Consider the following 23,262-nt stretch of genomic DNA (forward strand, 5'->3'; position numbering starts at 1 on the left):
GAGTGCGCGTGCGCGGCGGTTGCCGTGGAGACCAGACAAGCGTTGGGCTGCCAACGACTCGGGCGCTAGTGGTCCGCGGGGAAGGAAAGCAGAGCTCCCCGACCCCGCCGGGGGCGGTCGCGACCCCGCGGAACCGGGTGTCCGGTGTATCCGGAGGAAGCATGCACCCCGAGGCCTCGGAGCCCGTGGTGGACGGGCCGGCGGAGCAGGGCTGCGCGCAGGAGCCGGGCGTGGAGGAGTCGGCGGGAGACCACGGGGACGCGGGCCCGCGGGGCCGCAAGGAAGGTGCAGACCGCCGGCCCGAGGGAGCCGAGGGGGGCGGTGGGCTGACCCAGCGCCACCCCTACCCTTGCCGGCCGGCGGTAACGGTAGTCATGACAGCAGGAGCGCCCGCACCTGCCGAGCCGCGCTCCCGCCCCCCGCGGTGCGCGCTCCTCCCCACTTCGTGCGGCGAAGACACCGAGACCCGCAGGGGTCCCGCAGGGGTCCCCGAGCTTGCTCCAAAGACGTCCCCCTCCTGCGGTCCACGGTAGAACGGACCCCGCTGGAGAGTCCGACCCGGAGCGCCGGCCCTTCCCAGCACGCCCGTCTCCCCGTGGTCACACACACCGGTGACGTGTTTTCAATGTATCCCTCCATTGCTGTCACCCTGTAAGAGCAAAGGTGCTGGGGCAGGACGTCCTGGCTGAGTCCGCAGTGCCCGGTCCAGTGCCTGACCCACCGTGGAGCGGGAACCAGGAGCTGGTGGTTCCGGGGTCACTGGGTGGCTCCTCACCAGTCTCCCGGACACACTTCAGCCTCTGCTCCCACTTTGAGGCCCTAAAGGAAATTGTTTAACTACTAGATAAACTACTTGATCTGTGTTTCACTTTTTAAAAAGATTTTATTTATTTGACAGAGATCACAAGCAGGCAGAGAGGCAGGCAGAGAGAGAGATAGGGAAGCGGGCTCCCTACTGAATAGAGAGACCGAGGCGGGGCTCGATTCCAGGACTCTGGTATCACGACCTGAGCCGAAGGCAGAGGCTTTAACCCACTGAGCCACCCAGGCACCCTGTGTTTCATTTTTTGAACCAGCTCAACAAACACGGAGCTTTAACTGTCCAGGCACGCCCTGTAGGAAGAGCTGTAGGGGAGCCCTGTAGCTCTCTGGAAAGAGCAGGCTTTGGAGCCACTCCCACTGGATCCAGATTACAGCTCCACAACTCGCCATCTTTATGGCTGTCACCCCAGAGTTTAACCTCTCTGCCCGTGGCCTACTTATCCATAGGCAGGGATCATTACAGTTAGGCTTCCGGGTTACAGTGGGCCATTAAGCAAGGCTAGTTCTCCTATTCAGATAATCATGATGTATATTGAGTCCCTCTTCCTAATTTATTCCACAGACACTTATCTGGTGCCTCTTGTGGCTGGGCATTGTGTGCGGTGGGAAATGGAAGAGTGTAAGACACACTCCCACACACAGAGCATTTAGTCTGGTTCAATAGACCGCAGGAACACAGCGCCCAGCAGCCAGCGGCTCTTAGAAATTAAGTGCATTTGAACTGGCTGATTTTGATTGACCTTTAAACAAAATTAAGTGACTTTGAATGTGCTCTTTCTCTTTTTACCAGAGATATTTTCACCACTTTTGTTTCTTTTCCCGTGGCTTTTCTTTTGCACGCTTTTCAAAAGGAAGAGGGAACGTTTTAACTACCACCCATGTGTTATCACTAAGAATTGAAAATGATGAACATTTTATCATTTTTAAGTCTTTTCTTTTTAGATTTTATTTATTTATTTGACAGACAAGGATCACAGGTAGACAGAGAGGCAGGTAGAGAGAGAGGAGGAAGCACGCTCCCTGCTGAGTAGGGAGCCCCAGGCGGGGCTCCATCCCAGGACCCTGGGGTCATGACCTGAGCCAACAGCCACCCAGGGACCCCAAGTCATATTTTTAAATTGAAGAAATAAGACATTTCAGATAAAGTTGGTGCTCCTTTTGCCCTCCTTCCCCCCAATTCTCAGTCCCATTCCCTTTTCCCTTCCCTTCTTTGGAATTTTGTGTGGATTCTTTAAATCATCTATATCTCTCATATATATATATATATATATATATATATAATATGTCCTTCAACAATACATAATGCATTGGTTTATATGTTTTTAACTTACATAAATGGTCCCCTGTGCTTATTATGAAACTTGCTTTATTATCTCATACATGTTTCTGAGAATTTCTGCATTTATTAATGTAGCTCTGATGCATTCTTCTCCAAGGCAGAATCCTAACCCATTGTTTAACCATTCACAATGGGGAGACGTTTGCACTATTGACAGTCTTTGGCTGTTAAAAGTGATGCAATGATGAGTATCTTTGTACCCGTGTCCTTGTGCCCCTGTACCCGAGATTTAATTTTTTATATTGATTGATTGATTGATCTACTTATTTGATAGACAGCGAGAGAGGGAACACAAGCAGTGGGAATGGGAGAGGGAGAAGCAGGCCTCCCAGCAGAGCAGGGAGCCCGATGTGGGGCCCAATCCCAGGACTCTGGGACTACGACCCGAGCTGAAGGCAGGCGCTTAATGAATGAGCCACCCAGGTGCCCTCAAGTACCTGAGGGTTCAGAGAGGACCTGCCCAGAACTGACATTTCCACGGTCCTTACCAATGCTTTACACGCTGTCCCACGCTTCAAGGGTACTCCCGGTCCATACTAAAAGCAGACATTTATTAATCAAGTTGAAAATGGGCAAACTTTCTATACATCCCTTCATCTCTGTAGAGCAAATCTCTTCTTTTATAGAAATTAATGATCCGAAGGAAATATGTGTGGGTCCTTCTGCCACATCCTACCCAAGTGAGCAGAAACAGAGCGGTGACAGCAGGTCGGACAGTCGCTTCACACACCAGAGAGATGACAAGGAAGACTGTGGCCCCAGGTACGCTGCTGCCAATTACAGTACACATGTACCGAGGAAGGTAGGTAGTGTCATCACCTCTTTGTATAGACAAGGAAATTGGGGCTCCCAGAGATTAAACAGTTGCCCTAGTGTCTGAGAATCAGTATCAGAGTCAGAGCAGCTCTGCCTCTATGACACAGCTAACCACAACGTATTAAACTTTAATGCCAGCCCTGGAGAGAGAAACATCAGTAGTTCTTGATGACACTATTAAAAGTATTTTTATTAGAACATACATTGCAATTTTTAAGATGCTGAAAGTAATGATATTGGATGAGGCCGTGAAAGGCATGCAAAAAAAGAATTTAAAATAGTTTATCGGGCAAAAAAAAAAAAAAAGTTATCAGTCATGCAGGCTATTTTGAAATTTAAGGAAGAAATGGGTGTGGTAGAGAAGTTTTGGAATATATTTCATAACAGACAAATTGCGATCAATTTCTTGTTCACTTAACAGAATGACTAAAAGTTTTCTGCAAAAACTCTGCAAGCAACACAAGCTTTATATCACCCCGGCACTGAATGATACACTATATTTACACTTTAAAGGTAAGGACCAGTAGAGGTATGTTGTGTCAGGGCGAAGGCTCTAGAGGTATACAAAATTTCTTGCTGGGATCCTCTGGAGTTCTCAAAATCCACTGAAGTAGAAATTTCAGAGTTGAGTGAAGATTTGTAGAAAAGCAATCATCTTCCGTTGACATGTCTTCCCTGATTGGAGTTTATGAAGGGGGCCACCGACTCTGCAGATAGCAAGGAAGCATGTTGATATCCTTTATTGTTATTTTCTGAAGGACCTACACATATTTCAAGCCAGCAATCTAGTGCTGGACATTGGGCTTGGGGGGACGTGTCTTGAAAGAGGAAAGTAGTCGATGCCTCCCAGATCAGAGAAGCATGACCAGTGGCATCCAGGGGGACCCAGGCTTGGCGTGCGGGGTCACACGTAAACCTCATCTGGGGTTCGCAGACCCGGCTAGTTCCAGCAAAGATGAAGAGGAGGGACAGCTTCCGCTGCCTCTGCGTGCAGGGTGGCCGACCTGCTCCCTAGGTCTTCTGTGTGGTCCTCATTCAGTCACTGCACATTCACCGAGATCCTCTGTGCTCAGTGCTGGAGATCCAGAGACACAGATGGCCAAGATCCTTGGGTGTCCTGGGGGATGGGGCAGCCACTGTGAGACCCATGAAGGACACCAGCAGCACACACACTTTAAAGAAATGCGAGGAATGCAATGACTCCTAACTGGTCTCCTCACCTCCACATGGCCCCCTCCGAAATTCTGCACCCAAAGTGGAGGTGTCACAGTGCCTGGAATGACAGCAGGGCGGACCCCAGGGGACCCAATATTTAACAGGTAGGAAGGAGAGGATCTCACGGGTCAAAGTGGAAAGAAGGTAGAAAACTAGGAAGGACATGTGCCCATATAATCTCGTGCTGCCACAGACCAGATCGTCCCCAAGGCTAGTAACCTGAAACAAATGCATTATCTGGTACTGTTTCTGAGGACCGGGACCCGGGGAGTAGCTTAGCTGGGTCACTCTGGCTCACAAGGGATACTGTAACTTTTTTTTTTTTTAAGATTTTATTTATTTATTTGACAGACAGAGATCACAGGTAGGCAGAGAGACAGGCAGAGAGAGAGAGGAGGAAGCAGGCTCCCCGCTGAGCAGACTCGATCCCAAAACTCTGAGATCATGACCTGAGCGGAAGGCAAAGGCTTAACCCACTGAGCCACCCAGGCGCCCCAATACTGTAACTTTTTAATTAAAACTTTTATAACTTTTCGAATAGCAGATGAATCCTGAATTACAGACTGACGGTGAGTTACCAAAGCAAAGAGCATTTGTTTTCCTAACCTTAAATTTGGCTCCTAAAACTGAAAAATAAAACAAAAACCACAGCTGGAGGGCACCTGGATTGCTCAGTGGTCAAGTGTCTGCCTTGGGGGCAGGTTGGTCGTGACCCCAGGAGTCCTGGGATCGAGCCCCAGGTGGGACTCCCCCAGGTCTAGATCCCTGCTCAGCAGGGATCCTGTTTCTCCCTCTCCTTCTGCCACTCCCCCTGCTTGTGCTTGCTCACTCTCTCTGTCAAATAAATAAAACCTGAAAAATAAAAAGAGGGAAAGCCCCACAGTTTGTCCTCGCTTGGGTCTTAGCCAGACCCCGTGCTCATGGCATAGCCTCCCCGGGCTGCCTCTTTCCCGGGCTTGGCCCTGCTTTCCTTTGGTTCATTTGAGGCAGGTTGCCCTCACCTCCACCCACTCCCAGCCGAGAAGGGAAAGCAGCTGCTGGGGCGCTAGGCTCCACCCGACGGAGCTGGCAATTCCAGCAGAAAGACTCCCTCTCTCCACTGGAGTCAGCGAAACCTCCCAGAGTTCATCCAAGTTGGCCTTGCTTGGCTAAGTGTGACCAGTGCAGAGTGATTGCTGTGACTCTGATTGGCCGCCCAGGGAGCCATGGTGTGTGGTGTGTGTATATGGGCAGGGGGGCAGTATCAGCAGACCTGGGGGAGCCTGACCTGGGGCTCGATCCCAGGACTCCGGGGTCATGACCTACCTGAGCCCAAGGCAGGTCCCCAAAGAAAAGCAACAGTGGGGTCGCTAGAGGAAGGAGGTGTGGCTGGAGGGCTGGTAGTCAGCCAAGCACAAGAGTGACCCCGAGCCTCGCGTGCGTGTGCGTGGAGGAGCGAATCCGACGCCCCCCTCCTCCTCCCTAGGTTTTGATCGCATCGAGAACCTGGAGGAGTACACGGGGCTGCGCTGCCTCTGGCTGGAGTGCAACGGGATACAGAAGATCGAGAACCTGCACGCCCAGACCGAACTGCGCTGCCTCTTCTTGCAAGTGAATCTGCTGCATAAAATCGAGAACTTAGAACCTCTGCAGAAACTGGACGCTCTTAACCTGAGCAACAATTACATCAAGACCATTGAAAACCTCTGTAAGATGCCACGCAAGGGGTCTGGATGCCCTTGTGCCCACTGCTTTTCCCCGGGGGCCGGAGGGGGCTTCTGAAAGGTGTGTAGAGCCCCAGTGCTCACTTCCGCTGACCTCGCCTTGCAGCCTGTCTGCCGGTCCTGAACACGCTCCAGATGGCCCACAATCACTTGGAGACCGTGGAGGACATTCAGCATCTGAAGGAGTGCTTGAAACTCTGCGTCCTCGACCTTTCCCACAATAAGCTGAGCGATCCGGAAATCCTGGGCGTCCTGGAGAGCATGCCTGATTTGGTAAAATGTGCATTCCTTAGAGACCCGATCTCTAGAGCCTTCCACTCCCCTCCCCGCCTCCCCTTCGTCCTTCACCCCGCCTGTGCTCTTGGGGTCTTCAGCTGGAGTACCGCGTGTCAGATACTGTGTCATTCCGCTCACAGATCTCAGACCCATAAGCACTTCTTTTCCTGATGGGTCTCCCTCCCCTTAATCTGTCAAGGAATCCAGTTCCTTTCTCAGAACTCTGCCACACTCTGGATTTGGTTGATGGCCTCCCCGTGGCGTCCTGTAGCCCGGTCTGCTCAGACCCGTATTTCTCGGGCGATGCCCGCAGGGCCGAGGCATGTCCATTTCAGTGTTTTCCTGGGGCGGGGGTCGCTGTGCCCCATCACAGAGCCTGGGAAGTCTGCTTGCCTCCCTCGCTTGTAACTCGAACACAGCCAGATGGGGCTCCAGGGTCGCCCCCTGCTGCAGCCAAGGTAGAGCCCCCTCCCTCCCTCTCCATTCTGGAGCGTGAGCCATTCCTTCAGGAGCCACGCGGTGGCCACGGTCCAGCCCTCCTGTTCCTGCCTCATTTATTAGCTGGAGCGCTTCTTCCACGAGGAACTCCCTCGTCACCTAGTGGTTCCCCAATATATAGTTCATACAGAAAGGGCCGTGATGAAGTTTTGGTTCTTTCTTTTCCATTCATGGATTTTCAGAGAAAGGAGCCGAGCCCTAGCAACCACTAATGGTGACAAGGGACGGATCCTTCCGTGGGGTCGTCATGAACTCGTGGGTTTATTTCTGCCATATTTGATAGGATGTAACCCTGGGTGTCATTTTAATTTTGGATATTTAGACAGTCCCATCTTCCGACCTGTGGCCAACCCCCGGCCTGTGGGCCCCCTGATGGCTTCCTTGCTTTCCCGTGTGCCCGTATTGTCATGTGCTCTGGGGAACATATGAAAACTAGAACCCCAAAACCCCGAGTTCACTGTTTACCGATCAGAGTCCATACTATGTAAGGAAAAAATGAGTCCATTTTAAGAAAAATAGTAAGGAAATCATAGTTCAGGAACAACTTTCTAGTAGATCATCAAGCAGGACTAGTTAGAATTGCCAGCACACAGCCATCAAATAAAGCTGTATCATAAAATACTTCTTTATTTTCTTTTCGTTTAACTGCTGTAATGAAGTACCAGAGACTGGGTGGCGTAAACAAATTTATTTGTTTATTTGGAGAAACTGTTATTTTGGAGAATTTTGGAGAAATTGTTTATTTGGAGAATTGTTGTTATTGGAGAAATTTATTTTCTCCTGATTCTAGATGGTGGAAGTGGTCCAGGATCACAGCGTCAGGGGGTGGGGGGGTGGGGGTATTGGTTTCTCCCAAGGCCTCTCCTGATGTCCCAGGTCCTCCCACTGTCTCCTCTATGTGTCTGTGTCCCAGTCCCCCGTTCTAAGGACACCCATCAGGCTGGACTAGGGCCTACCCCAAGGACCGCATATAATCTGATTCACCCCTTTAAAGGCCCCTTTTTTTTTAATATTTTATTTATTTATTTGAGGGAGAGACTGTGAGAGAGAGCATGAGAGGGAGAAGGTCAGAGGGAGAAGCAGACTCCCCACAGAGCCGGGAGCTGCATGTGGGACTCGACCCCGGGACTCCGGGATCATGACCCGAGCCAAAGGCAGTTGCTTAACCAACGGAGCCACCCAGGTGCCTGAAGGCCCTTTCTTCAAATGCAGCGACAGTCTGAGGTGTGGGGGTTAGAAATTGGTTTGAGGACAGGTGATGCCACACGGGTCCCAAAGACATCCAGCAGATGCGTGAGCCTGGCGAGCGGGCGCCCCCCATCCTTTCCCTATCCATGCTTCCCATCCCGCCCCCGCCCACCCTGCTGCTGTGTATGCTTTCCTAAAATCCGTGCTGGCTGGGAAGGAGAGAAATCAATCAATCAGCCTGAGGTTACTGTCAGCAAAAAGAGCTTGGGTGAGCAAAACAATGTCCTCGCTGAGTTGGACAGACCTTCGGATGTGTTTTCCAAGATTGTTCTGGAAGGACACTTGAGATCTCAGGTCTGGAGTTCAAATACAAGAAAGGGCTGCTCCATGATCAGGACGGGTCTGACGGCATGAAAGCAAGGACAACCTTCTGGCTTTCCTAATAAAGTCCTCAGGAGGGGACAGGGGGACAGACGTCGCATTTATGGATTCTCGGAGCGCAGCACATGTAAGCTCTTTGAATCCCACCCATGGTTTATTGATCAGTCTGCTTCTGCCTGTGCTTCCAGCGCGTCCTGAATTTGATGGGAAACCCCGTTATCAGGCACATTGCTAATTATCGAAAGACCGTCACCGTTCGACTAAAACATTTAACGTACCTGGATGACAGACCAGTTTTCCCCAAGGACAGGTAAGGAGGAGAGAAGCCTTTGGGTCACATTTTTATATGGCAGCATTGAGCACACTTAAGAGTGAACTTGTACAACGTTTCTGACTTGTGAGCATTTTCACACATCATTACATATTCTTCGGAAACAAGTTTCAGGGTTACGTCATTGTTCATGACAAGAAATTCCCTACTTTTGAGCACAGATTTTTTTCTTCATAATCCTCTGCTAACTATCCTTGCACACAAGTCTCTGACCTCCGTGTTGATTTCCATAGGGTGGGATTCTAATAGTCGTATTATTGGATTAAAGACTGTGGTTTGAGCCTTGTTCAAGGTGCTTGTAAGTATTTTCTGTTTTCTAGAAAGTTTATAACAGCTCATGACTTCACCTGATAGAGCCGTGTAAAAGAAATCTTCACCGGGTGAACTGATGAGTAGAGATTGCGTCTCCTCTTATTTTGGGGGTAACTGATAAGGTCCGGCGCTCTTACTGTGTTTGTCGGGCAGGTGGATCTCTTCCTCTGGGAGCCCTCCGTTTGTAACTTCCTCTCAGTATCCTTTTGGAAGTCCTTTGGTTATTGGTTCGTAGGAGCTCTTTTTTTGTGTTAAGAATATTGAGCACAGACTGCCCTGTGTGTGTTGTCGCTGCTTTAATATCTACGTTTTTAATTTAGGTCACTATTCCTTCCGCCTTAGAATAAAACCTCAGTAACACAGGCTGCTCCAAGGGAAGGGCAGTTTGAACTTTAAAGCACACAGCATTTCAGAAACCACGCGGCTGCTAGTTTGTTTTTGAATTCACAAAGTTAAAGAAACAACTATCTCAAAGAGAAGGGAGAGCCTGTACGCCAACCAGGTCACAAAACAAGACCACCTGCTTCTGGGAAGTCCAGGCGGCAGAGAGGAGGCGCACCCAGTTCCGCGGCACCAAGCCCTGGGGGCAACGGTGGGGAGACCCTGAGCAGAGGCTGAGTGAGGGTTTTGGAGCCCAGCCCCGAAGCCCTGAGTTCTGTTCCCTCAGACAGGCTCGCTAACCTCCCCAGCCTCACGTTCCTCATCTGGAAAGTGGGGACAACATGACCTCAGGGTGCTTGTGAGTAACAGGTGAGATTTGAGAAGCACAGGCGGGGTCAGAAGGAGTGAGCCAGTGGGAGTGGCTGCGACTAAGGACTCTGAGCCGCATCCAGGGGGACAGGAACTGGCCCCCGTGCGTAGAGCCACTCTGTTCAGGGGTCGGGCTCCCCTGGGTTTGAGTCTTCATTCCTCCCATCCCTAGCGGGCCCACGCCAGCCACTCGCTGGTCTCCCTGCCTGGGGAGCTCCTCACAGGGGTTTGCGTGTGTCCCCTCCCCCGTCACCTCAGGAAGCCCTCCCCGACCCAGCCCCATCTCAGGAGCACCTTTCCCACCTGGTGTCTCTTTAACCGGATTTCGCTTCTTAGGATACATCAGCCTCTCACATACCCGTTTCCTTCTTTAGGGTCTGTCTGTCCCCATAAAAAGGCAGCGGGTATTGTCACCTCCTACGTTCCCTGCTGTATCCCCAGCCCCTGGACGGGTTCTCCCACTTCAAGTGTGTGACTCAACGGTCTCTACTACATTCGCAGAGTTGGGTAACTAAGACCGCATCAATCCTACAATATTTCTATCGCCCCCAAAGAATAACCTTTACTTGTTAGCTGAGAGTGCTCATTCTTCCCTCTGCCAGTCCCTGTCTCTAGGGGACTTTTCCTTTCTGAAAGCTTCATATTGGCGGACTCATACCGCATGTGGTCTCGCGTGACCGGCTGCTTTCACTCAGCGTCATAGTGTCAAGGTTCACGCACACTGCAGCGTGTGTCCATAGCTCCTTCCAACATCACGTCCCCAGACAGGATTCCCCTTGGACACCCCACGTTGTATTTATCCATCAGCCGATAGACTTGGGCTGGTTTCCACTTTGGGACTATTGTGAAGGGCACCGCTGCGGACACTGACGAAGGCTTTCGTGTGGACGTTTGTTTTCAGCTGCGTAGAGCAGACACTTGGGAGCACGGCGCCGGCTGTAGCTCTGTAGCTTTCAGGCTCTTCCAAGCTGGCGGCGTGGGCCCGCGTTCCCAGCAGCCACAGGAGGCCACCTCCTCGCCAATGTCTGGTGGCAGCATGTGGGATTTCAGCTGTTCTGACAGGTGTGCTGTGGTACCTCGCCGCTGTAACCACAGTTCCCCAATGTCACAGCATCTTCAGCTGCTCTGCCATCTGCCTGCCTTCTTGGGTGAAGTGTCTAGGTCATTAGGTCATTTCCCACCTTTTTTTTTTTTTTTTTTTGAGGTTTCATAGTTGCCTGTTTGGGATATAAGCCATTTATCAGTTATCTTACCCATGAATATTTTCTCCCAATCTGCGGCTTTTCATTTCATTCTTTGAAATTCCCCCGACTTTTAGATCGTGTTGTCTTGGCAGTCATGAGTCATGGAAGTTCTTTATGTATGCTCTATACACGTCCCTCTGTAGGCATTTGATCGCAGACTCGTCCCTCATTCCATGGGGTACCTTTTTACTCTGTTTATGGCATTCTTTTTGTCTCAAACATTTTTAATTTTTTTAAAGATTATATTTATTTATTAGAGAGAGAGATCACAAGTAGGCAGAGAGGCAGGCAGAGAGAGAGGAGAAAGCAGACTCCCTGCTGAGCAGAGAGCCCGATGCGGGGCTGAATCCCAGGACCCTGAGATCATGACCCGAGCTGAAGGCAGAGGCTCAACCCACTGAGCCACTCAGGTGCCCCTCAAAGATTTTTAATTTTGATGGAGGCCGACTTCTCTATTTTTCCTTTTATCACTGGTGCTGTTGGCATCCCACGGAGAAGGCTCTGGAAACCACCAAGGACGGAGGTGTGCACGTAGGAACTGGTATCCTTGTGGCCACGTGTCCCGCGTGCCTTCAGTTCGGTTTGGGGGAAATGAGCGTGTTTGGCAGACGGTCTGTTTTGAATTTACTGCCGACCAGTGAAGATTCAGATCTCCCCACTTTCTGGTTCCTGGTTGTCCTCCTCCACAGAGCTTGCGCGGAGGCCTGGGCCAGGGGCGGGCTCGCCGCCGAGAAAGAGGAGAGACAGCAGTGGGAGAGCCGAGAGCGGAAGAAGATACAGGCGAGCATCGAGGCGCTGGCGATGATCAAGCGGCGGGCGCAAGAGAGAAGGCGGCAGAACGGCAGCCCGGAGGGAGGTACGGGTGTGGGTTGGGAGCGGCACCCCGGCCTCCGTGTCGACGGCAAGTCTGCGCTGGGGAACTTGGTCTTTCATCCTGGGGATTCGTTTCCGACCTTGGATTCACACACATGTTGGGATCCACGTGCCTGTGGCCTCACTCACCCGCCAAGGGCAGGGAAGAGCCCTAGCATGACTGGACAGTTTCAATCCACTTTCAGGGATGGAAGCTCAGTTGTGTTAAAATAGCCTCCGTTTTCCCAAATAAGCAATATATTACTGTTCTTGGACTATGCTAAGAAATTACCGTAAGTTTTAGGGACTTGAAAAACAACCCATTTTATCATCACAGCTTTGTAGCTCACAAGTGTGATGGTGGGTCTCATGGGGCTACAATCAAAGTGCAGGTAGGGCTGCGTTCCTTCTGGAAACTCCAGGGGGAAATCTGTTCTTCGGTCTTTTCCAGCTTCCAGAGGAGCCCTCATCCCTGGGCCTGTGGCCCCTCCCCCGCCTTCCTAGGCAGGACCTTCAAGTCTCTCTCTCTAGCTCTGACACCCTGCCCCCTCCTGCCCCCCTCTCTTAAGGTGTGGTGACACCGAGCCCTCCAGGATAATCTAGGATCATCGCTCCATCTCAGGGTCCTAATCTCATCTGCCAAGTCCCTTTTACTACATGAGGTCACATAATGACAGGTTCTGGGATTAGCAGGCAGATGCCTTTGTGGGGCCATTATTCCGTCTACCGCAAAGGAACATCGTGAGTTCTTTTGAAAGCAGTGTGGCGGTGTACTGATTTCCTGCTGACCCCAGGTAGGGCCACGGACGGCAATAACACCAGCCAGCATCTAGACCAGGGGCTCAGTCTGTGCCTTCCGAATCTCAGTCACGTGGTTATTAAGGTTTTCCATTCGTCCTACTGCTCCCTTAAATCCACCGTTTGTCTGCAGGGAGTGGAGTAAAGAAATAGGTTTTGGCACCCACAGGTCAGGCCCACGGACTTCCTCGCATGCAGACATTGTCGCAGGTGCCCACAGGGAGAGCACGGGGTTCTGCTCCTCTGAGGAGCCCACGCCTCCCCTGGGGAGCTGCAGAGGACAGCCAGATGCCCGTGCTTGGAATTCAGTTGGAAACTGGGAAATCAAATAAGGTTAGCTGTGTTGGGCGACATCAATCTAGAAGAGCCCTGAAAACCAGCCTTGCCGTGGCAGGTGACAGGAGGTGGTCAGCCATGAAAAGGGGGATGCTAGTGGCATCAGCTTGGTGGCTCATGTGGGGGCAAGGTGGCCCCAGTCCTGGGGGGGCCAGGGAGGAAGCTGCAGCCCAGGGTCTGCAGAATCACCATGGAAAAACACGGGAGGCCCTGGACCTTTCTTTTCATTGACATGAAAATCACATAACATAAAACTGACCCCTCCAATGGGGCATTTGGTACAGTCACAGCGTGGGGCAACCAGCACCTCTGTCTGTTTCCAAAACACTGTCATCATCCGAGAATAAAACCCTGTGCCGGTGAGCAGTGATTACCCCCCTCCCCCAACAATGCTGTCTACCGCCAGCCGCTGATGACCACCACCCATGTTTCTGGGTGCGTCGTATGCATGGCGCTCTCCGTAAGACGGGACCTTTGCGTCCGGCTCCTCTCTCCCGGCCTGGTGCTTTCGGGTGCCTCCAGGTGATGGCATGATCCGAACTTCGCTCCTTTTAATGGCCCACCACGACAATTCAGTTCTGTGAACTCCGAATGGTGGCAGCACGCCTTCTCTGTGGCACAGACCGTGCTCCCTCTGATTAGCTCGGACTAGAGCCAACAATCTGGGCGGTTGTATGAAGCCTGCCAAACCCTCGAAAGGTTCGGCATCACCCGATTCCTCCCTTGGCAGGATCACAACAGGCCTGGGAGATGTTCTCGGCCCTGGTTGGTCTATTCCAGGATCTCAGAACCTGTCACCCAGCCTTGCCCTCTCTCACCCAGTTTCAAGAATCTGTCTGCTCCCAGGTTATGGTAAATGAACCCCCCTATCTCCCCAATCTATTGCCCCAAATCCAGGGCTCAGAGTCACCTGCCCACACCCGATGCCCCTGGTCAGTGTTTGTTAAAGGCTTCTAGGGAGAGAGTGAATCCCGGGTCGGTGCTGATCCAAGCCCAGTGCAGGATCCTAGGGACGGTCCTCAGGCCACCTTAATGAGTAAGGACCCTCTTCCTCATCCTGTACCCAGTAGAGGAGCTGGAGTCTCCATGTGTGTTTTTAAATGAAATTGACTGTTTCTCACCTAATTACGAAACGTGAACCCAACCACACATAGGAAACAAGAAAGCACCAGTAATAATTGCATCAAGAACCACTCAGGATTTCCCATGAGCACTTCCCGGCTTTTCCCCACGCATGTAACATTTACGGATTTTGTAGAACAATAACTCTATTGTTTTCTGCCTATTGTTTCAATTAGCATAATGTATTTTCCATAAAGCAGACATTCTCCTAAAGCATTTCCTGGTCGCTTTTCATTTTGGTATTTTTCAGAGTTTCAGAAAAGCTTGTATTGTGCCTGCTTAGAATGGATGGTGTTCAACATTTACACACACACACACACACACACACACACACACACCCGTTCTGCGGAGCCATTTCAAAGTCACAGTAGACTTCAAGGCTGCTAAGCCCAGTGCTTCGGTGTGCATCTCCTAAGAGGCCTCGGCACGTTCTTGAGGCGTGTCGCATGCTGCTAGACAGCTGTGCTGAGCGCCACCCCCCACCCCACCTCCACCGAGGACACTGAGCTCTGCTTCCTCCGTGCTCAGCACGCACTTTGACAGATGCCTTCGCTGCGTCCCTGACCGTCCCCTGAGCTCACCCCCAGCAGTTCACAGCATGTCCCCAAGAGACGTCCAGACCCCCCTGCCCTCCCAGGCCGTTTTGTGGCTCACCCTTGGACTTCTCCTGTTCAGGGGACGAGCGGGAGCCAGAGCAGAGCAAGCTCGCGGATGGCAGCGTGCCAGGGACGGAGGAGCCTCGTGAGGAGGAGGAGAGGCGGCAGAAAATGGAGCAATTTGTCAGGGAGAGCTTTGAGGCCAAGGATGAGCTCTTCCCCGAGAAACTGAATCTTGGGGAGGAGCTGCCGGTGGAGGTCAGCAGCGAGACGGCAGGCCGGGAGCCAGCGGGGCCACACCTGGAGGAGGCCGTGAGGCCGGCCGCCCCCGGAGCTGCTTGCGAAGGTAAGGAGCCGAGGGCCACGTGCGTGCACCCCTGGTGAACCTGGGGGACAGTTTCCAACGGCTGTGCCTTTAGGATACAGCAGACTTGTCTCATCTGCTAGCGCAGCACTGCTCATGGAAATACAGTGGGGCCAGAACCGCATTTTCTAGTCAACAGAGTAAAAAAGAATGTTGGGTGAAACACCAACACCTGATAGACCCGAAATATATTCACCTGACTCAATTTAAAATTCTCTGTGAGATACTTTGATCAGCCCCGTGTCCTCAAAGCTCAGAGCATATTTGATATCTCAGGGCCAGTGATGATTCAAGATTCAGTGGTTCGAAGGAGAGGGAGTTGTTTTTCACTGCTTCAGGTGTGAAGTGTAAATGAATTAAAAATAAAAACCAAATACGAACTTTAGTGCCCCGGGAGCACAGGTGACATGTCTAGTGCCTGGGAGCCAGCCCTCTGTGGCTTCGTGGCCACCATAGGGGGTGATGTAGATCTAGGCAATGCAGGCCCCCTGGCAGGGTCAGCCACACTCCTTGGGTCCCGCTGACTAACGTGTAAACCCAGCACTTGCCCGGGATGCCGTGAGCCGGACCTGGAGCGTGTCCAGCCATCGGGTCTTGAGAGATGGGGAACATTTTGTCCCCCTGAGCAGCATGTGGGGTCCGTTTGAGGAGTTTGGCTGGGCTGGCCCAAAACACAGATTCCCAGAAGGAAGGCTCCCCACTGTCTGGGAAACACCCAGGAGTAACGCTGTCTGCTGACCGCCAAGGACACCAGCCAGATGGGCAAGGGCCATACCACACCCCAGGGTGCCAGGCATGGCTGAATTCTCTTTCCAGCCAGAGGATCTGGACAGAGCAGACCATCCTCAATAATTAACCCAACAGAGCCCTGCCCTCTCCCCACCTCCAGATAGTGCCCCACTATCCACAGGGATTTAGAGCCACATCCTTTTCTCCATTAGCATCTGAAAAACTGCTCTTGTAGTCTGGTCTTGCACAGGCTGTGTGTGGGAGAGAAAAATGTACATCAGGAAGGGGACATACGTAGGAAGGGACAGACCCAGCCCCATCAGGAGCTCAGGGACACTGTTCCTGCCGGGGGTGAGCCCCAGCAATTCCCAGGGATCCTGGCCAGGGGAGTGAGAGGCGGTGGGAGGAAAGGAGGAAGCAGCAGGAGGAGCAAGTAAGCTCTCAGGGCAGGCCCAGCCCTCAGACACCGCAGGAGCGAATGTCCCAAGTGAATGGTCAAGGCCACAGTCACGGGACGAGAACGGTGCCCCCTGGTGCTGGGCTCACCCCTGCAGGTGCTCGTCTCAAGCTCTCCAGACTCCAACATGAGGCTGGAATGCATCTCTGAGAAGCAAGACTTGTTCCGAATGACTTTTTCCTTTGGAAACACTCGTGGGCTGCTCTGTACCCTCGCGAGGCTTCGCGGCATGGGGCTGCTAACCGCCCCAGGGCCTGGTCATCCTTGTTTCTGGAAGAGGATGTCTACCAAAAGGGTCCTGTTTTCACTCCAGCTTCCCACGGAGGGAGACAGGCCAGGCTGTATTGTTTAAAAGGTTTAGTGGGGGCCTGGCCACGTGCTGCAGAGCAGGTGTCGCTGTGCACTCCCCTGCACGCCCACCCCCTCGGAAGCCTTTGCTTGGGAGCTACAGCTGGCGTGGGAGCAGAGTGGCCCAAGAGGGACCCCAGCCTTTGCCATTTGGAAGGCGTGGAGGGCGCATTGGAAGAGGAGCTGGTTGGCCGTGGTGTAGACGTAAGACATGGCCAGCTCTGTTCACGCGACGTGCATGGGGGTGCTCTCGTGTGGCCCCCACATCTTATGGGAGTGGAAACAGAGGCCCAGAGGAGTGAAGTAACTTGCAGATGGTTTTGCGGGAACAGAGACCCAGCCGCTGCCTTGACAATCTTCCGGTGGCTGGGAAGCTGGAGACCGCGGCGCCACAAGCAGGACAAGGACAAGGAATACAGGACGAAGGGCTGGCAGAGGCGAAGCGGACGGGGGCAGTGATTACCAGCACTGAATCGGAGAAGCCATGGGGACGGCCTGTGGAGACGGACGGCTGGGCCTAGCGAGGGAAGGTCTAGAGGTCCCAGCTGGGGTCACCCACAACAGCAGCCTCAGAAGCCCTCGGGGGCTCTCGGGGCCAAACTGCACAAACTGGACCTACCTGTGATGAGCAAAGTTGGGCCACGGATCTCTAATGATGGAAGCCACAAGGCCAAAGAGCAGGGAGAACAGAACCCAAGGACAGGGCCTTGGGGACCTCAAAAACCGGAAGCCTGGAGTGGGGAGAGGAACCCGTCCCAACTCCATGATCGCGGGCACCCTGCGCTCATTTCCCTGAAGGCTTTATTTATCTGAGAGAGGCAGAGATTACAAGAGCACACGTGGGAAGGAGAGACTCCCCGCTGAGCAAAGCCCCATCCCAGGATACTGGCTCACGACCGGGGCTGAAGGCAGACACTTAACCCACTGGGCCACCCAGCACCCCGCCCTTTCACTCCTTAATGGGCCTTCCTGACACTTCCGCCGCTGGCTGCGGGGCAGCTCCTCCTGGGCAGGGCCATGACCCCGGACTCCAGCCCACGGCCCCCTCCACCTCCCCAGGTGGCCTTTATCTCCTCGCCCACCAATCAGGCCTTTTCCCACACCTGCTCCCCGGCTGGTACTTCCATCTTGGAGTCATGGCCAAGTTCCAGCGAGAGGATGGCGCGTCCTCTCCCTCTCCTTTCTCTTTAGACGGAACCCTGTTTTAAGCTGGATTCTCGCAGCTTCTGTCCCGGGGGCTGGCCTCCCTCCGCCCTTCAGCTTGTCAGCCTGACCACTGCGCTTGAAGCTCGCCCCAAGGTGAGTAATCTTGTGTTCTTGTCCTTAGAACCGGACCCCCAGACTGTGGCTGCCGGGGGTGCAGCAGGCACGGAGCTGGGTGGAGACGGAGATCTGGAGACCATCGGACTGGAGGTGGAGGAGAAGCTCTGCATCGACGTACGTACGCAGCGGTCTGGAGAGAGGGCTGTGCTCCGCGGCGGCTACCGGTCAGGCAAAAACCCTTCAAGTCCTCGCTAAGCAAAGTGCTCTGTGGCCAATGGGGCCGACCTTCCTGAGCCGGTCAGAATGCACCGCAGACGCTCCGGCCAGACCAGCCTTATAACATGATACCCCCGGGTTCATACGTGTGCATGTTCGAGATCGAGGGGTGCTGGGCCAAATGTCTCCCCTCTAGCCCCACAAAGCTTGGTTTGTTTTCCCTGAAGTCACACAGCGAAGCAACTCTGTGCAGCGAGCTTTCTGCAGAATTGTTGAGAACAGGACACTTGTCAGCAGGGCCCCCTCCCTCCCGGCCAGGTGCCTGGCCTCCTGCCGCCCGGCTTCCTTGGGAACACCCCTCCTCCCAGCGCTTCCCGCCTCGGGACTGGTGGCAGGAGCAGGTACCATGGGAGTTCACCCATTTCCTCATGACCCCCAGGAAGCGTACTGGGGGAGTGGGGCGACATTGGTCACCCCTCAGCCTCACAGCCGCGGGCAGCCAAGGCTCACTAGGGGCCCCCCCAGAAAGACGCCCGCAGCCTTGCCCCTCCCTGCCCACTCCCCCGGTAAAGTGCACAATTCCATGTGGCTCAGGAGACACAGACACTGTCAGTGCTCAGAGCGGGTTTCCAGTTGCGGAACCCACACGCGTATCGTTAAGAAACAGCACTGGGACGAGAGAACCAGCTATGTCTGGGATGACCCACAGAATTCATGGTTCTTACTCTGCCTGGCACCGTTCTAGACAGATCACGTCCTGATGGACTGAACCTTCTGGTAACTCTAAGAGGCCGTAGGCACCATCATCCTCCCCCTTTCACAGATGAGGAGACTGAGAAACAGGTGAAGCGAGTTGCCCAAGGTGCATGGCCACGCTGCGGTGGAGCCGGAACACCAAGCAGGGCAGTGGGGTTCCACAGGTCCTCCCTCCCACGGCGCAGTGCACCGCCTAATTAACAGCAATTAACTAACGCACTGCCCACCCCGCGTGCTGGCTTGGCAGCTGTGGAGGAAGACACAGTCGCACGGCCGCAGCACAACCACGCCCCACGCCGTCTGGGGAGGCCTGGACTACACTCACGTGACACCACGCAGAGGCCTGGGAAACGCCTGTGGTTTGGGCTCCGTTGTCTCCCCTATGATGTGCTGGCGGAGTCTTTGATGACCAAGGCATTCCTCCCGACCTCCGCCACCGCCACGGTCCGGGCACCCGCGCTGAGGGCCCTCGGCTCACCGGAGGACTCCTGCTCCTTCCTCGCCCCTCCTGCACACGACCCTCGCAGGACCTTGTGCCTGTCCCTGACTGACAGGGGCTTATTTGTTCTTCCAGGACCTGCCTGACTTGGAAGATGTGGACACAGGCGAGCCTCTGGAAGGCCAGGATGATGAGGTCATCAGCCCCGCGTCCCCACCATCAGCCCAGTGTCACTGTCCCTCTGGTCCTGTTAGAAAGCACAGCTCCATGCACGTCAGGTGCCCCCACACCTCTGCACCCCAGGGCCTGCCTCTGCCAAGCAGGTGCAGAGCTGCCCGCTCCCAGATAAAGCACCTGGGTTTTCTGGAACATACCTACTGGCACTGATTTTTTATTAACTCCTCGTCGTACATGCTCACCGGGGAAAAATTTTCTGTCCTTCTGAGGTGGCTGGTGTTTGCTTTTGGGGTGCCTGCCCTGTAGCGACACACACACAGGGAAGGGCAGTGGACGAGGCAGGACTGGGAGGGGTGGTTCTCCTGCACGGATGGGCGCTGCTGGGGCCTGGGTGTGAGGACAGGGCGAGACCATCTCTGGGCAAGAGCTCGTCACCAAGGGAGGAAGTTCACACCAGCCGACAGTTCCCATGGGGAACTCCCCTCCCAGGAGGCTACTTCCCCGCAGAGCATATGGCAGCCGGAGGCCCAAGCTCCGAGTGCAGCCGACTCAGGGCCCCGGGAGCATGTTGGCGTGGCTGGCCCCGACGGAGGGCTGGAGAGGAGCCCTGCTGGAGCGCTCACCACCCCTTCAGGGGCTTGGGGACGGCTGGCCACAGGGCATTGGTCCTGTGGCCTCACGTCCCATGGGTGGAGGGTGGGGCTCCCTCAGGCCTTTCTTGTACGTGACAACAGAGTGTTTTATAGCAGCGCTGGCACTGGGCGTTTTATAGCGACTATCCTGAAAGCCGCAATTTCCACTCATCTTTTTTAACAGATGTGCTTTCCAAAGATCACAGCCGTCTCGAGCTGGAGTGATGACAGTGACCCTGAACTGGACCACTCCTCACTCCCAGTGCCAGAAGACACCTCTGATGCCCTTTCAAACATATTCGCCATCCCCAGGGACACGTGGAGGACAGCTGAGACGCCCTTCACCGCCATCTGTGACGCAGCAGCCAAGAGGGACTCGGAAACCCCAACGGGAGACACCAAGTCCCGGCGCCCGCTGATCCAGGAGCTCCCCGGCGAGCCAGCTCCAGGCCAGCCACCAATGCCCCCAACTTGCCATCGGGACGCCCCACTGCCTGCTCCCAGCGAGGACAAGGACAGTGACCTACTTACAGCCTCTCCCCCAGGTAATGCCACCCTGATTTCAAGACCACAGGGGCCCAGGTCCCCTGCTACCCACCCCGGTGTGGGGAGCAGCTGCTGGGCCAGAGGCCACTCACCACAGACCGCGGAGGCCACTGTGGATCGCATCTCTGCCCATGGCTGCTGCTGGCCCCGCCGGAGAAGCCGCACAGCCGACCTGCTCCTGCCTGGCCTGACCAGGGCTGCCAATCACCATGGGGGTCTGGAGAACCCGGGTTTTCACCCCCGTCCACACCACCCGATTCTCAGCCTCTCCAGACCCCGACTTCTGAGGGTGGGCAGGCTCTGGTGACACAAATGTGGGACAAAATGAGGGGGACGGCTGGCCTGCGGCTACAGGGCGGCCAGAGCACCCGGCTGGGCGGGACAAGCCACCAGCTGACCAGTCGGCCTGGGCTCATGGCCGGGGAGAGGCACATGGGGGACGTGGGGCAGCTCTCACAGGTAATGGGCAAACGGGGCAGGGCAGTGCGGAGTTGTCGCTGAGCCTCTGCTGAGCCCAGGCGGTTCTGATGGGACACTAGCTGGCGGCCAGGCTCAGTGCCTGACTCGAGGGCGCGCACAGGTCCCGAGAACACAGCTGCCTTCTCTCCTGCCTCCTCAGGTGAGGTCCCTGAAGAGAACGAGGCACAGGCTGAGACAGAGCGCGCTGAGCCCAAGGCGGGAGAAGACCGGGAGGACATTGAGTTTGGCTTGGACTGAAGCCCAAGGTGGCCCTTCCGCCCCTAGACTAACGGGGACAGTGAGCCCACAGCTAGGCCCCCCCATGGGTGCAGGTCACCCCCTTGGCTGGGCTCCCCTTCCTTCCAAAGAGTCCTAGTTCCTGAGAGCACTCGGCACACGCCCCCCCCCATTCACTGACCCCATGCAAGTGTGCACCACCGTGTTGCTGTGCTCAAAGCAGAACGCGACGTCCCCGGGGTCTCGGGGGCGGAAGTTGTGTAACCGAGCATTACAGACATTTTAGTATCCGCGCGAGTCCCCGTGTTACTGGGTCGTTTCACATCCGCGCGAGTCCTGTGCAATTCCTTCCACCAGGTTCCCTGAGAAAAGCAGCAACCTTCATGTGCGAAGAGAAATCTAGAGCAAACGCTGGTGTCTTGGGACATTCTGAGGGCAGGTTTCCCCACAGGGGAACAAAGTGTTCCTCGGAACCACATGCTTCAGAGGAAGGAATGTAGGGGGCGCTGCCGGCCCCAGAAACCCCATCGTTTCCAACCCCGCGCCGCTGCCAGGCTTATTCAGTTCCTAAACGTGGGTTCCAAGTGTCCCCCTCCGCGAAACGTCCGATCACAGTGGGCGCCGCTTAACCAACACAGACTGAGCGGCCAGCCCTGGCAGCTCGGACTCCCTGCAAGCACGGTGAGGAGCAGGTGCCCTTCCGTCACCCCGGCGTCTTGGGGGGAGGGGGCAATAGCCCCAGCTCCTGGGCAGCACGGCCCACCGTCTCCTGGAGGGAATCCCCATGACACAGCCCTTCAGGACAGGACCACGAGGGCCTACTCAATTTGCCTTCTGGAATGATCTTGTAGCAAAAAGCATAAGGAAAGGAAAGGACTATCCTGCTGTTCCCGTTGCTCTGGAAACGGGCAGGCCTGTGCCCCGGGGACTGTTCTCTTTCCACTTCCCAGCTTCCAACCACAGAAGGCACAGCAGGTCCAGGATGAAGGGCTCCCCTGGGCCCTCAGAAGCCCATGCGCGGCTTCTTCCGCTGGGGCTGAGAGCCAGAGGGGACAGGTGCCCGCTGCCTGGAGGGGGTGGCCCGGAGGCTGGAGGTCTGGGAAGAAGACACGGCGGCACCTCTCAGGGCGGTCCTTCGTGGTGGCAGCTCGGCTGTGCGTTCCTGGAGGGTCTGGGAGCTGGAGGGTGTGGCCTGGAGGCTGGGGCTCTGGGAGAGGGACGAGCAGACACCACGTGGGCTGTCCCCTCCGAGCGGCAGCTTTGCCATGTAGTCGCGGAGAGTCTGCTGCCGCTCTGAGGGGACACCCTGAGCCCATAGCTCCTGAGTCGACTCATGGGAGGGCGGGGTCACTGGTGGTTGAGGCTTGGCTTCGGGGGATGCCCGGTCTGGGCTATGAGGGGGGCTGGTGGCATCCGAGAGACCCAGGCGGCCGCTGAGCGAGGAGAAAGTGCTGGACAGTTGAGTCCGGCGCTTGTGCCGCTTGGGCGGTCTGTTGGGCCCGGAGCTCCGGCCCTGCTGCCTCTCCCACCAGGCGGCCATCTGGCCTTCCCAAGCCGCCTCCAAACGTGCACTGAGCTCGTCCTCGGGGCCCGGCTCGGGGGCAGGGGGTGGCTCCACAGAGGGGAGTGGGCCCAGGTCCCTCTGCTGCAGCAGCCGCCCTCCAGCCATGGCCGCTCGGAGACCCTCTGGCCCCTTGCGCTCCCCTGTCCTCTGCTCCATGCAGCCCAGCAGACGGCGGTGGGAAAAGGTGGGTGCCGCCCACACAGGGGGAGGCGGGGGCACCTTCAGCAGGGCCTTCAGCCATCGGCTGCAGCACGCAGTGGCCTGTGGAGTCCAGGAAGCCGTGGGGGCATGGAGGGTAGCCCCAGGGTCTGCCTGAAGGCGGAGGCGCTGGTGGAAGATATCCCCGGCTGCTGAGAGCTGGAAGAGCGACAGGACTGGCTCGGAAGCCGGGAAAGGGATGGTGGCAGCCAGACCTGGACATGAGAGTGACAGTGACGCCAAGGTCCAGCAGGGCACCCCCGCCCCCCCACTCCCGGATGCACTCCCCGGCCCGAGC

The 23,262-nt window shown here is 55.1% G+C and overlaps 2 protein-coding genes across 7 annotated transcripts in view; one reads left to right on the plus strand and one right to left on the minus strand.

Moving 5' to 3' along the window:
• Positions 1-3: 3 nt before the first annotated feature.
• On the plus strand, positions 4-21,496 carry DNAAF1 (dynein axonemal assembly factor 1). 2 transcript variants are annotated; one of them, XM_032325886.1, is made up of 11 exons: positions 4-285; positions 2,788-2,923; positions 3,399-3,490; positions 5,658-5,879; positions 6,002-6,168; positions 8,427-8,548; positions 11,565-11,731; positions 14,659-14,925; positions 17,805-17,914; positions 19,287-19,346; positions 20,145-20,905. In XM_032325886.1, exons 1-11 carry the CDS (start codon positions 162-164, stop codon positions 20,811-20,813), a joined length of 2,136 nt encoding a protein of 711 aa, XP_032181777.1. In that variant the 5' UTR covers positions 4-161; the 3' UTR covers positions 20,814-20,905. The 2 variants fall into 2 exon arrangements, with proteins under 2 accessions (XP_032181777.1, XP_032181778.1); XM_032325887.1 differs by lacking the exon at positions 4-285 and adding an exon at positions 21,126-21,496 and having other exon boundaries at positions 2,630-2,923; positions 20,145-20,505.
• Positions 21,391-23,262, minus strand: part of TAF1C (TATA-box binding protein associated factor, RNA polymerase I subunit C) — a 9,430-nt gene continuing 7,558 nt past the window's right edge. For all 5 annotated transcript variants that reach the window (XM_032325883.1, XM_032325882.1, XM_032325881.1 and 2 more), the window contains one exon: positions 21,391-23,179. In XM_032325883.1, coding sequence (XP_032181774.1) covers positions 22,206-23,179 — 974 coding nt within the window. In that variant the 3' untranslated portion in view covers positions 21,391-22,205. The remainder of the gene's footprint in view (positions 23,180-23,262) is intronic.

Source organism: Mustela erminea, chromosome 19 (genome assembly GCF_009829155.1).
Source record: "Mustela erminea isolate mMusErm1 chromosome 19, mMusErm1.Pri, whole genome shotgun sequence".
Taxonomy (NCBI): Eukaryota; Metazoa; Chordata; class Mammalia; order Carnivora; family Mustelidae; genus Mustela; species Mustela erminea.